General features: G+C 41.6%; 1 protein-coding gene across 4 annotated transcripts in view; it reads right to left on the bottom strand.

Moving 5' to 3' along the window:
- The window catches only part of MAGI3 (membrane associated guanylate kinase, WW and PDZ domain containing 3), a 57465-nt gene that overhangs the window by 14922 nt on the left and 29404 nt on the right, over window positions 1-13139 (bottom strand). For 2 of the 4 annotated variants that reach the window (XM_066565124.1, XM_066565122.1), the window contains exons 4-13: window positions 12406-12615; window positions 10945-11119; window positions 10104-10183; window positions 8659-8716; window positions 7514-7608; window positions 6725-6913; window positions 4747-5346; window positions 3694-3725; window positions 1817-1970; window positions 1213-1304 (exon numbers count right to left, since the gene is read on the bottom strand). In XM_066565124.1, coding sequence (XP_066421221.1) covers window positions 1213-1304; window positions 1817-1970; window positions 3694-3725; window positions 4747-5346; window positions 6725-6913; window positions 7514-7608; window positions 8659-8716; window positions 10104-10183; window positions 10945-11119; window positions 12406-12615 — 1685 coding nt within the window. Of the gene's footprint in view, window positions 1-1212; window positions 1305-1816; window positions 1971-3678; window positions 3726-4746; window positions 5347-6724; window positions 6914-7513; window positions 7609-8658; window positions 8717-10103; window positions 10184-10944; window positions 11120-12405; window positions 12616-13139 lie in introns of all 4 variants that reach the window. The other 2 variants (XM_066565123.1, XM_066565120.1) reach the window with 2 other exon arrangements.

Here is a 13139-nt window from a genome sequence, read left to right on the forward strand (position 1 = left end):
GTTGCTTATAGACAGTTCCACATTTCAAGTTGCTTCAGGTCTCAGCTTTTGGTAATGAGATAATGAATTCAAACACCAACAGTTCTGCCTACCCCCCACCTCAAAAAGGGCTACTAAATATAATACAGAGAAGAACCACACTCAATTTCACATGCTACAATCATTTTCAATTAAATGGAAGATTAAGGGTAACCACAGCTAGCATGCTGGAGGTTAAGAATGGCGGGCAGCTCATCCGTACACAGCACTCAAGACATCAGCTCCACACCTCCTATGGGTGTTATGGAAACCAAACACCATAAATGCTATAAAGTGCAACAGAAGTAACATTCTCTGTGTTTGCTTTTTACTTTAAATGCATGTTAGTGAGGGAGGAAGAAAAAAAAAAAGGCTAGCACTGGATCACAGCTGGGAATGGAAAAACCGAATTCCTTCACTGTAATGAGAAAACAATCTATGCAGATCTATTCCAAAAGCTTTTTCTCCCCACTTAAACAGCTTAAAGAAAGGTCCCTGATATATAGTACAAGTCTTAGAGCTTCTTCCCAAAGAGAAATTTATGCATGTTTGAAAATACAGGGGAGTCTCCTAAAACCTGCCCTTGGAGAACAGACCATCCAGGTGTGTCTGCTCTGGCATTTGCCCAGCTGCCTCCAACACAATGCATGCTTAAAAATCCAGCAGGAGAAGCAGGGAATAAAAGGGGTGTGTCACCATCTCAAACCTCATTTCACTGGGCTGCAAGGAAAGGAACAGCCTAATGAAATTTTGACAGAAGGAGCAATCACTTCCTTCCACTCAGCTGCTTTCCAGGATGCGCTGCTGTGCACATCTCACCAATGACTGACCACCACTGGGATCAGGTGACAATGGGCAAAGGCTGGGGACCAGCATGGCCCTTCTGAGGGCTCCGAGACACAGCAACGCAGCAACAGCTGTAGAAACACCGCCAGTGTCCTCGGCTCGACAGAAAATTGCGGCAAAGGACGGGCTCGGTAGCGGGAAGGGCGCAGAACCTTGGAGAATGGAGTCCAAGAAGAGGGGAAAAAACAAAGGTAATGAGGACTAATTCCTGATCTCTGAAAGGCAGGTATGAATCAATCAATTTTGCCATCACTGAGCTGCCTGGATGGGATGATTTGAAATGGGGATGACAGAGTAGGAACATTTCAACAGCAATACTGTGAGATAACTGTGATCAGTTTCACTTACAGGCTGATCTGGTCCGTCCCCACCAAGCACCCGGAAACCAAAGCCTGACTCTTGTTTTCTCAGGAAAACATCTAAATCTCTTGTGTTTGGAGCTAAGAAAAAAAAAAAAAACAGTATTTCAAAACATGTAAGGAGCTATCTTGGATTATTGAAGGATTCTTGAAGGATTATGCTTTGGTGGTACACTCTGAGTCTTCTAGTGACAAAACACAGCAACCAGAAATACAGTGATATTCTCTTTTCAAAATGGTATCATTAATTTTCAAAGCAGGAATCTCAAATACATCTGTGCAGCAGACCAGGAAAAAAGCCACTCTGTAACACAATTCAGAACTACTTTTATAAGCAGGTCTGCTGCAGTTTACTTCACAACCATCCTTGGCATTATTTCTGCAATTAACTGTTTTACTGAAAATACGGTTGAAACATACTTTATCTTTTTTGTTTTTCTGATTGCTGTTTGAATGATGCATTACTTGAAACATTTTATCCGCAGCAGGTTAACAAACTTAGCAACAAAGTCTCAGTAGTTTCACTGCACATGCAACAAAAGAAAAAATTCCTTCATAATTCAGTATTTTCAAGATGAAGATGATGTACTTACGTTTGTCCTCATAAATTGTCTTAGACTTCAGGTAGACTTCAGACGGGTCCAGTTTAGGAGAGCCTGGTCGCACAGCCGAGGGCGGGAAGGGCATCGGCTGCGGAATGGTATCGCTGACAGCTTCCAAACTCCCGGAACTGTCCTGCCTGTCCTTCTGAAACAGCCCAGAGATGCAAAATCCACATTAAATAAAGGCATGACTATACTTGTGGGTGCAAAGACAATGAACACCATGCAGAAGAAATAGACAGGAAGAAAGGAACAGAATTACAGCTTTTCCAGTGGATGTGTCTGACCAGAGTACTAAAGTCTTCCTCACTTGTACATGAGTTTCTACTGGAGACTAGGCTTGGAAAGAGTTTGAAGTGACTGATGCTCAGAGAGGAGTGAAGATGGGCAGATGCTGCTAGTTACCAACACATGGGATGAAGTGGGGCAAAAGGACAGATCATGTTTGGAGAAGACACCGAATCCTTGTCAGGTGCCTGCCTGGCTCTGGGCCACAATCCAGCACCAAAGGCACAGGCTGCTCCTTACCGGCACTGCCTCCTGTCCTTTGCCAAGCTCCTCCCCACAAGCACCAGGGGTGCTCCCAGCATGAGCTGTTTGCTGGAGCAATATACAATGGGGCAGGAGGACACACCTGGGCAGTGTGAGGTATTAACAACTTGCCTTTTTTGTCTTTTCATGAGCTGCAACTCTCCTGTTCATGAGGCAAGGACACTTTGTGGTCCCTCATCTAAATCCCCAATCAATTATGCAACAAAATAACTCTAAATATTTCTTCTGTGCAGAAGCCCAGCCCGGAAAACTGGCACGTGGCAGTGCATGCCAAACCACAGCAGGAGCAGAACAGATGTAGATATGCCCTTTCACCAAGAGCAGAAGAAACTGCCCAGAGCCATTCAGCAGTGTGACACTTCTTGTATGTTTATAAACACAAGAACTTGCCCTTTTTAAGTGAATTATTTTGCCACGCTGCTTAATGCCACTGAGCATCAAGCACTCTGTGGGCTGTGGCTGCTGTATGTGTGCTGGAATAGTATGCCAGTACCCAAGTCCAAACTATTTTTAGCACATTGCCATGGGATCCATGCTGACAGGACCAAGGCCCTCCAACTGCAGGGATTTCTGCTCTGATTTATTCAGTGCGGGCAGGTGGATGCTTGTAAGGAACTGAATCTGAAGATCTTATTGAGCACAGTCATCTTTGAGCATGCTGAACATGTGTGCTTGTGTCATTCCACTGCTGGGATACAACTAAGGTTGCACTCAAACAGCAGGATAAAGATAGAAAGGGAAGTTACAGCTATGTTCTGGTAATGGGGTTTTCATAAATTGCCCTGTTTGTTCTTTACAAGAAGCATTTTTAAAGAAGTATCTGTGTTCGACCACTCTAATTTACAACAGAACCTTCATAAAAAACATAAGTATTAATATCAGCATCATTAAATCAGAGGTTGTTCTATTAAGACCAAGGATTCTCTACTGAGCTAACATATGTTAAAGATGCCCTGACAGATCAAAATTCCAAGAGCAATGAGTATCGAGCTAGGAATGTACAGCTCCATAGAGACTTGCTGAAAATATGGATCCAAAGATAAGCATTTCCAAAAGGGAGCAGTAACCAGTCCATTAATTCTATGCGAGGACTGAGAAGAATCAAAGGATCATAAACTTCCTTTAGGAAGGAAAAAAATAGATGCTGTATTTTGTTTCCCTTTTAATGGGTACTCTAACTTAGACAAAGAATTTTGGCTACCAAGCAGATGTGGTTTTGATAAACCATCTTGCAGGTTATCACAGGGACTAAAATCCAGACGAAATGAGATTACAAAGCAGGTCAAAAACAAGTTACATACATCACAAATACTCACTCCTTTGGCAGCTTTAGTAGGGGAGGGTGGACCTGAAGAAAATAGAAAGTAACTTTAATAGCAGGTTACAAAAAGTTTCAACAACATTTCAGCAATATAATCAGCTGCCCCTGGGGTGAAAATAATAGCAGCTGATTCACTGTGCTTTTAAATGGCAAAGTGACCAAAACCATCACTTTAGAGAAGTCTCAATTAGAACAGAAAGCTGTACAACAATGAAAAATATCTATTTCTCTTTCTGCTGGAAGCTGGTCAGCCAAGTCACCCCTCAGTTCATGGGATAAGGAGACTTATGAATTTGTCTGAGGGAATTTCACTTGTCACACATAAATCTAATTACTTCCTTAGCTGATTAAGGAATAGTAGTATTTATAGAGAAAAAGATCCAGAGATTTTTGCAAATACCACTGGCTGAAGTTAGGGTTACAATAAAGCCTGAAGGGACACTGAACGGCCACGAGCTACCTCATAATTCATTCAGATTCAGCTTCCTCTGAAAGAGGGACACTATCTGCTACAGTTTCTGGGGAGAAGATGCATTCTGGTCTGTGACTGACAATCAAGGAAGGAGTATGAATATGCAAAGGAAAAAATCAGAATTTTTTCTGCTATTCCCAGTGATCAGCCCCACCTCTTCACTAATGCTTCTTCCCATCTCCTGCAATCCCCTGTTTTTTACAGACACAGTTACTAGAATATATTTGGAGAACCTCACAAAACTCAGTCCATCATATGCTTTGCATTATACTGGAGACCACGTGTTTGCTTTAGCACTCCCCAGAGACTTGGATGAGACAGTGCATAAACATATCACCATATAATTGTTGCGGGAAAAAGACCCAAAGAAAAACCTAACTAAATCTTCAAACAAAATCCCAGCAACATGCTCTCACCCTAAATAGTGAGGGGTATAAATCAAACTTAGAACATAATGGCTCAGAGATGGAATGAACTGCTGCTTAGCTGTCAAGACTGGACACAATTTAGATATCACACTAAAATAGGACTTTTAAAAACTTATAACCAATATGACAACTGCAATTTTGTCTGTACCTCCTCTTAAGATAAGCAGGGGCACCTCTGCTCCGACTGGAAACTGCTTGAGCACCTCCACCACCTGCAAGTGGGTCAAGCTCTGCACATTCTGATGGCAAATCTCCTTGATGACATCCCCTTTCTGTAGGCCTTGGCACCACTGGCTGTCCAAAATCATCTTCACCTTCTGGCCTGTGGGACTGTCTGCAATGGCAAACCCAAAGCCTTTAGGCCCTTTGATCAGAGGGATGGTGACCAGCTCTGGCTGAGAGCCTCCTGAGGAGGCAAAGGAGACCCTTTGCTCTCCTGAATCCACAGAAGGGCCGTTCAGGCGACCGTTGACCAACACTTTCCCATTCTGGTCCAACACAACTGTTGCTGCTACTAAATCTTGGCTGGACATGGAAGCATCTCCCTTGGCCACCGGCGGACCACTAATGACAGGCGTGGCTGTCACGATATCCACCACGGGGTCTTCATTGTCATCAGGAAGAGGGTACCCACGACACAAAGTCATGTTCACATACTGATTTATGGGAATGAGCTGAAACATCTGGACAACATCTGCATGGGTATGGCCAAGGACACAGCTTCCATTTATGTCCACGATGACGTCACCTGTTACGAAAGAAATTTTGACGGTGTCAAAAACAGAAGCGAAACCTTCAACAAAAGCCTACCTTGAAGAAATCACAGTGCTGTCTTCGAATGAATAACTGGTGTCTGGGATATTACCTCACGGCTAATATTGCCAAAAAGCATAAAGGATTTCCTCTTTGCATTTATTCTATTTCATCTCAGGACACAGTGCGCTAAATATATAAAGTTTAATCTGCAGCAGATTTAAAAAATGATACTGTACAGCCACGGGAGATGAAGCAGAGCACGCACACTACAGCAAGCAGATGTCTTCTACTTTAATTCATATTGCAGAGCATCCTAAACCCAATGCAGAATAAATCGGATTTTTTTTGGCCCCGTGTTTATTTTAGGACTGGCTGAACTTAAGCTAGGATCGTGCACACACACATGCTCCACACTCTTACACTGCTGCCACACGTGGCTAAGAATACATTTTCAAAATGAACTTATGTGGGCTTCAGATCCCAAAACCTTGGTTCGTGTTTTCATAATTTTGATGTGAAACTTTGCATGTGAGGTACAATATGTCCTGCAAACTGTCCTATCCCTTTAATGCCCAGGCATCAGTAAAACAGGATCTCCCTTATTCCATGAACTACAACCAGAATAGCTGCACATCTTTTCCATTCCAACATTTCTGCAGGATTGTTTACTTTTTTGCAGAGGTGGAAAATGAACCACATACAAACAAGTTCAAACAACACATCAGCAACAAAACAGGAAATTGTTCCATTTTGTAAGTTAATAGTATTTATCTTCCAAAGTATGAATTCTTTTACTCATTTGCTCAAGAGTAAGTGTTTATGTTATAGGTAAAGAAGCATTTCACCTTTTCTAATATGCAAACCAGAGGTTATGGTAAGGTTACAGGTAACCTAATTACACATGTAATAACCATGAAAAAAAGCATAAATCCTCATGGGTTGCTCATCCCTCTTCTCTCCTCACTTGTTCAGCTCACACAACTTTGTTTCCTCACTCCTGCTGTGGGCTTTTTGCAGTTTTAATAATCGGTGTCATGGTTTCTGGCAGCAACAAGGCAAAACAGACCAGGACTCAAACACATTATTTTTACTTCACTTACAGAGAGAGAAACCATTCTATGAATAAACATGAAGATAAGTGTCTTTGCTAAAGCAGAAGTACTGAAATCTTCAGAAGTGCCCTTAAAGTCAATTTTTATCTAGAATGCTGCTTCTTTTCCTTTTCAGCCACTGCTCTGCAAAGATCTTTCACAAATATGAAAATATTTAATTTAGTGAGGATGTGTATGGAGTCCTCCAACCTCCTGTGCCTCAAGCTGTATTCCCCAAAGTACCCCAGGAAATGGAAGCTTACAGAAATAATACTTGACCTGGAGCAATTCTTCCATCTTGCGCAGCGGGTCCATCTTTTAACACATTCTTCACCTGAAGAAACTCGTCAGGCCTGTCCCCTCCGATGATTGTGAAGCCAAATCCCATAGTACTTTTCTTCAGGGATGTCCTTATGAGTGCTCCAGTAAGCTGGGATGGATCTCGAGTGAAGAGAGACCTCCCCGGTCCTTTGGAATTATGGAACACAGAGACAGGAGGGCAGTAAGCCAGGGTTAATTCTGCTAAGTTTTTTGTTTATTTTTAAGGTGTCACAAAGGTTAATGATTTGTTTATTGTTGATCAGCTTCTGAAGCAGTTTTAAAGGATAAACAGACAGGGAAGTGCTACACTCATTTTCCAGCTGAATTCAGGGCATGGAAAAGAGTTTTTCTGGACAGATTGCAACAGAGCTGTATGCAAACCTCCCACCTCAAATTCCCAATTTTTATCCTTGAATACCAAGCTTAAAGTAGATCAAAAGCATAAAAACTCCAGGTGTGGCTTTACCTGCACTTCCAGATGGCTCTTCTAACCCTCCATATATTCCAAAGCTGTTTATGACAACCGGCTTCAGAACAACCAAAATGATTTAGAAGCAGTCTTAGTGTGTCGGTTCAATTTTAACATGAAAAATTCCTTCAAAAAACCCAAAAGATCTTGGAGGGTAACACTGTAATGGCTAGTGAAAAGACAAGGCTGATGCCTTCATGAATTCCAGAATTGGGTTTTTATAAAGCATACTTGCAGATAAAGATATATGTGACAAAGAACACAACATTCAGTGATACCTGATTTGGAAGGGCCAGCATCAGTCTGTCCTAGCTGTTTTTTCCTTTTGGCTTCCAATACTGGATTTTCAAACTGAGTTTTCTGGTTAATATGACTGCAGGCATACAAAAGGTAGGTCAGGATTTCAACAGAAAACATTCTGACTCCTTCCCAAAAAAGACAACCCCAAAAAAACCACATCTACAAACACTATTTTTCATTATGTCAGATGAATGCTCTGGAGAAATGAACAAAAAACCTCTCATAACTAATACTGAAAATATGCTCATTCTTCCAGCGGTTTACTTACTTTGAGGCAAATAAAATTTTACTTCCTTTAATCGCCAGGCAGAGTTGTAATAGTTTAGATCCGAGCAAACCTGCTTTTTCTCTTGACCCATCGACCTATACTATTTACAAACTCAGGCATCACCTTTTCCCTAGCAGATGATAGAGAAGTACAGCATAGGAGGGGAAAACCAACAAATTTGAGCATAATTCGAATACCTTGGCTTTGCTAAGTGAAAAATGTTTGCTTGTTCTCTGAAGCTACATTTTCACCTCTACCATTTTTCTTCTCCATGGTTAAGGAGAGATTTAATTTCCTCTGGCCTGAAGGAGATTCAAAAGAGCTCCTGCAGCAGTTTAGTGGTTATTGACTTGGCTTTTTGAAAACAGCAATGGTCTACAAGTTATTTTTACTCTTTTAAAGTTATCAGGTGCCACTCTTAAATCAAGTGACTCTGTTTTTGGTAAGCTAAGAAAAATGACATCAGCTCACTTCCATCTATAAATTATTTTGGTTGCAACTTGCTTTCTTTCCCCAAATGAAAAACAGTCCTTAAGTCTTTAAGGTCACACTGTGGATTTTCCCTCATGCCAGTGCTACCAGAAGTTTGTGCCATGAGTTTGCAACCCAAGAACTGTTTTTCCTGGATATATGTAATAGTTTCACAGAATCACAGAATGTTTTGGACTGGAAGGAACCTTAAAGCCCATCCAGCAGTTCCACCCCCTGCTACAAGTATGGATACCAGACCAGATTGCTCCTAGCCCTGTCCAACCTGGCCTTTCACTGCATTACAATCGCTACTTATTGGGGATCAAGGACTTCAGAGTTTCATGCTCAATTTTTATGTATGCCAAATCAATAATTAGCACTTACTCAACGTAATATGTCCCATACTGAGGGTCTTCTATTTTCTCCCATCCATAAGGAAGTTCTGCAATCAGAAAGACCGAATTCTCCATTACAGGGGAAAACTATCCACAAATATCAGAGTTTTCATTAAAGAACACCTAGGCTCATGAAAAATACGAGGAAAATTCAGGTCCCGTTTTCTTCCCTGATGAAAGGTAAAAACCCGTTCCAGGGAATCTGAAGCCCTGCAACTTTTACTCCTTCTTGCACTAAATGATGAGCCTTGTATTCAATGAAATCCCGCAACTTTAAACATAAATAAACTTAAAGACCTGTTTGTACTGAAAATTACATGCAAAAGGCTCCTTTTTATGGCAAATTTAGCATCTGGTAAGACGGTGCCAGCAGCTCATGACTGACTGAAGGTAATAAGCAGTTACCACAGAGGTCAGCTTATCAAGTTTATTGTTCTAGTTATCTTGACCATGGAAATTTAAATATTAGAATAATGAATATAGTCAGCCAGACATTTTAAGGATAAATTTGCCCTGCAATCTTGTTTGAGGCTGCCCTAAGTTTGACAATAACAGGAATCTCCTTGGCATATGACAGCATATTACCAATTACTAATACCAGTATTGGTCCACAGGGTCTGACTAAAGACCCAACGGGTCTATTAATTTAAGTATTGTTCATTTGGATATCCCGAATCTCTGTTTAAAGAGCTGCATGTACGTTTAATAAGCAGCAGAATAAAGCTGCTCCAGCTGGCTTCATTATGGATACATGGCTGTTAGGCTGGGCAATTTTGGAGGATGACAGGTCATTCTGAGCCTGCTTCAGCTTTTGGAACATGTCAAGCATTTGCTGAAGACAGAGCTACCTGATGCTCTTTCCTAGCAGACTAAATTGCCCACCTGTGTAGGAAATGGTTGCAGAAATTGCCTAATTGCCTGGAGGCTACTGACCTGGAAGTCTTGAAGGAATTTAAATCAATCAGTCAGATTGTTCCCTTAGCTTCTGCATTCAAATACTATGTCACATGCAATCGTTATCATCAGAAATATGTATTTTGCCATACCTTCTTTGTTATTCCTATATTCTGTTACTTATGGACCTTCTTCTGCCATATTCCACCTATACAACAGTTTCCAGTGAGAACATCACTCACATGCAGCTTTCTCCTTAAGAATGACACTGGAACAAAACATCTCATATTCTGCTCAGGAATGTAGATAAACATTTTGTTTGGCCAGATTCTACTACTCCAGGGAAAATACACCATGGACTTTCCCAGTCTTATGTAAATTCCTATTGCCACCAAACAGGGGACACTCAACACTCAGCCAGCTCCAGAGTCACATCTACCGGGGAGAAGCTTCTTCCACGGAAGTAATGGACTGTATCCAGCTGGAATAAACTCATACATTTATCAGTGACAGGTGGCAAATGCATTTTGAACATCTCACCTCCATCTTCACAATCTTCAGGAGCTTTGGCCTTCTTACAGAGTCGGGGATCAAGCCATGTCGTTGTCTTGGTGTTGTGACTGTGGAGCAGAACACATGCCAGTAAGAGAACTCCCTCACACTGAAGAAACTTTCCTTCAAGTATTTACTATTGTAGGAAAATGTAGACTTTAGATAATACAACCTTTATTTGTGCCTCAGTCACGTCACAAAATGCTACAAAGAAAAGGCATCAGCACACTGGAGACTCTCCAGGGCACACAGGAAGTGTTGGAGGCACAGATCCTCCCCCCAGCCCCCCAAAAGCTCATATGGGAACAGCAGCTGCTTCTACCTGATAGGAAAAAAAAAATGTTTAGCCTCCTTATATGCTAAACTCTCAGGAAGGTTTCTGTTTCATTTTTGCCTTAGAACTCATAAATGAGGCAGTTTTACATGTGCACACATGAGCTACTTTCCTATCCTGGGCTTTCATCTGGGCTATTTGTATTTTGAAACGTCCATTCCCAGCCAAGGAACACAAGCAGAGAAGCTAAACAGCTAAACAGGAAGTTTCCATGTCACGTGTCACTTAGCAATACTCAGCCAGCTTTGTATCTGTGAGATACAAAACTTAGAACAAACAAACTGACTTTGCAGGTGGAACCATATGGTCTTCCTGCACAATGGGCATTTTACCGAGCGTGCAACATTGAGGACGATGAGTAAGGAGTGTAACAGTAGGAAAATAGTAAATTTCATAAAGAAATAGAAGCAGCACAAGAAGAAGAGAGGTGAAAGAGCAAGCTTTCCAGACTGCAGCCACCAGCACTTGTCTCCTCCAAGGAGTTGAGTTACTCACTCAATGAAGTAGATCATGCCAGCGTCCGTGTAGGCCATTTCCCAGTTCTTGGGTAGTGGTTCCAGGGTCTCATCCCTTGACAAATAATTTCTGAAGTCCATGTTGCTGCTTGTCTGGTTGTAGCTGGGAACAGGTTTCATCCAGTCAGGAGAATCTGAATGTTTTTCTTTGTCTCCTGTAGTTGTTCAGGGAAAGTGTTTGTCAGATGCTTATGTTGTTTCTCACAAAGAACCACCCTCTTAATCTGGCTACGAGTGGATGTCAAACACATCTCTCTATGTGAGGTGCATTTTTTTTTTTCAGATGTGAACTTCGAAAAGCTGACATGAAAAGACTGAACTCTGCTCTTCCCCTGCCAAACAGAATTAACCTTGTATGCTGTGCCTGAGCCTACTCTGAAAAATCGACACTGGCAGAAATCCAAGTTGACTATGCTCTGTTGCCATTTCTACAGAGAGAACAGTGTTTGTAATGCCATAAAACAATCAAAAAAATCCTACTAATATTCTTTAAAGAATCAGAAGGAAATGTAGAGAAGACCCAAACTGCCAGTAAAATAAACAACAGCTTGCTACAAGCCACAACTAGAAAGAAGATCCCAAAAATTCTGGCAGGAAACTTTAAATAGAAGCCTCTACCCTTCAGAACTGAGGTTATGCTTGATACCCGCTGTGACATGACTATGTCCACGACCTTCACCCAACCACCAGCCTGACCATTGGCCCCTCTGTGGTGTTGCCAGCCCTGAAGATGACAAGACTAGGTCAGGTCTGGTCAGTGTAACTCTGTCCTAAACAGTCACACACAGGATCAACTGCAAATGCAATGTGACAGTTCCTCTCCACCATCAATTCGCCCCCCTCCAGATGAGTAACCATGACAGCAAAAGGAAAAGGGCACCTTGCCAATCCCAGAAAGGTCCTGATGGACACTGCTCCAGTCTCAACATGCTTGGCTTTGTTTCTCACTACAAGCGCCCCCCCACCTTGGGTGATTTCAGGTTGTGCGATAGTTCCCCCAGGCAAAATCATCCGAAAATTTTACAGTATGAGCCAATGTTGCCCCTTCAACCAATCACTTCCTTAAAATCTCCTGTGTACAAATTCAGTGATTGCCTCAAAATTCAACAGTAACATTTGCAGGGTATGAATTCCACGCTGTGAAGGACTCTGTTATTTCAAGAGTGGACAAATTTTTCCTTCCTGCTCGTGTAACTGGCCCTGGCCCATATCCAGCACCACATGTTCTTGACCAAGCAGTGCATTTTATGATGCAACTGCACATCTGGCTGGGAGAACAGCTGGTTCTTTTTAAAAGGTCATCTCAAAATCAAATAGAAGCACCAGTCTGAACAGAAACTGCCTTCATACTTCACCTAAACTAAGGAAGCACAAATGTTTTTTGTATAGTCCATGTCCATTCATACAATACTCCAGGGAATTTCTCCCCTTGTCAACCAACCTATCCCTCCGCTGCCATTAACTGCTTCCTTTTCTTCCTCTTCCTCCTCTTCAGGGAGAGAACTTTCCATCCTTTGCATTTTGCTGACGGATGTGGTTCTTTTCCTCTGTGATTCAGTATCAAAATCATTGTCAAAAAGAACTTGATCCACTGGATCAGGCTGAAAGGGGCTGGGCTCTGCTGGAGGCTTTGGAGTACCATAAAAATTACCTGAAAATGAGACAGAAATCAGGAGCACTGAAGCACTAATACTTCAGGATACTTCAGCACTGCTGAAGGCGCTAGCAGTGGCTGTTACCAGTTTAGTGCCCATGCAAATGTATTTTGGTGACATTTTAAAGCCTCAAAGAAGACATCAGCACTACCAAAACTAAATCAACAGTCAAAGCCTATTTATTCATACACTGACTTCTTGCTAATGCAGCACTAATTGTCAAAAACCAAGAGATTATCTGAAAACTTTTATCCTGCTACAAGTTTTCTAAAGAAAAAGATGGATTTGGAGCAACAGAAATACTGAAGTCAAAAAGCAAATTACTTTTATGCAGACACAAGGTATTTATTTCCATAAAACCAGTTAACAAGTAATTGATTTTTAACACTTGCAATTTTCTACTGACAATACACTTGCAAAACAAAGATGTTGATATGGCTTCATATCAACATGCTGATATTTTTACTTCAGAAAAAAGAACAGATTTTTCCTTCAATATAGTACAAAGGACTCATCTGCT

Source organism: Molothrus aeneus, chromosome 24, assembly GCF_037042795.1.
Source record: "Molothrus aeneus isolate 106 chromosome 24, BPBGC_Maene_1.0, whole genome shotgun sequence".
NCBI lineage: Eukaryota > Metazoa > Chordata > Aves > Passeriformes > Icteridae > Molothrus > Molothrus aeneus.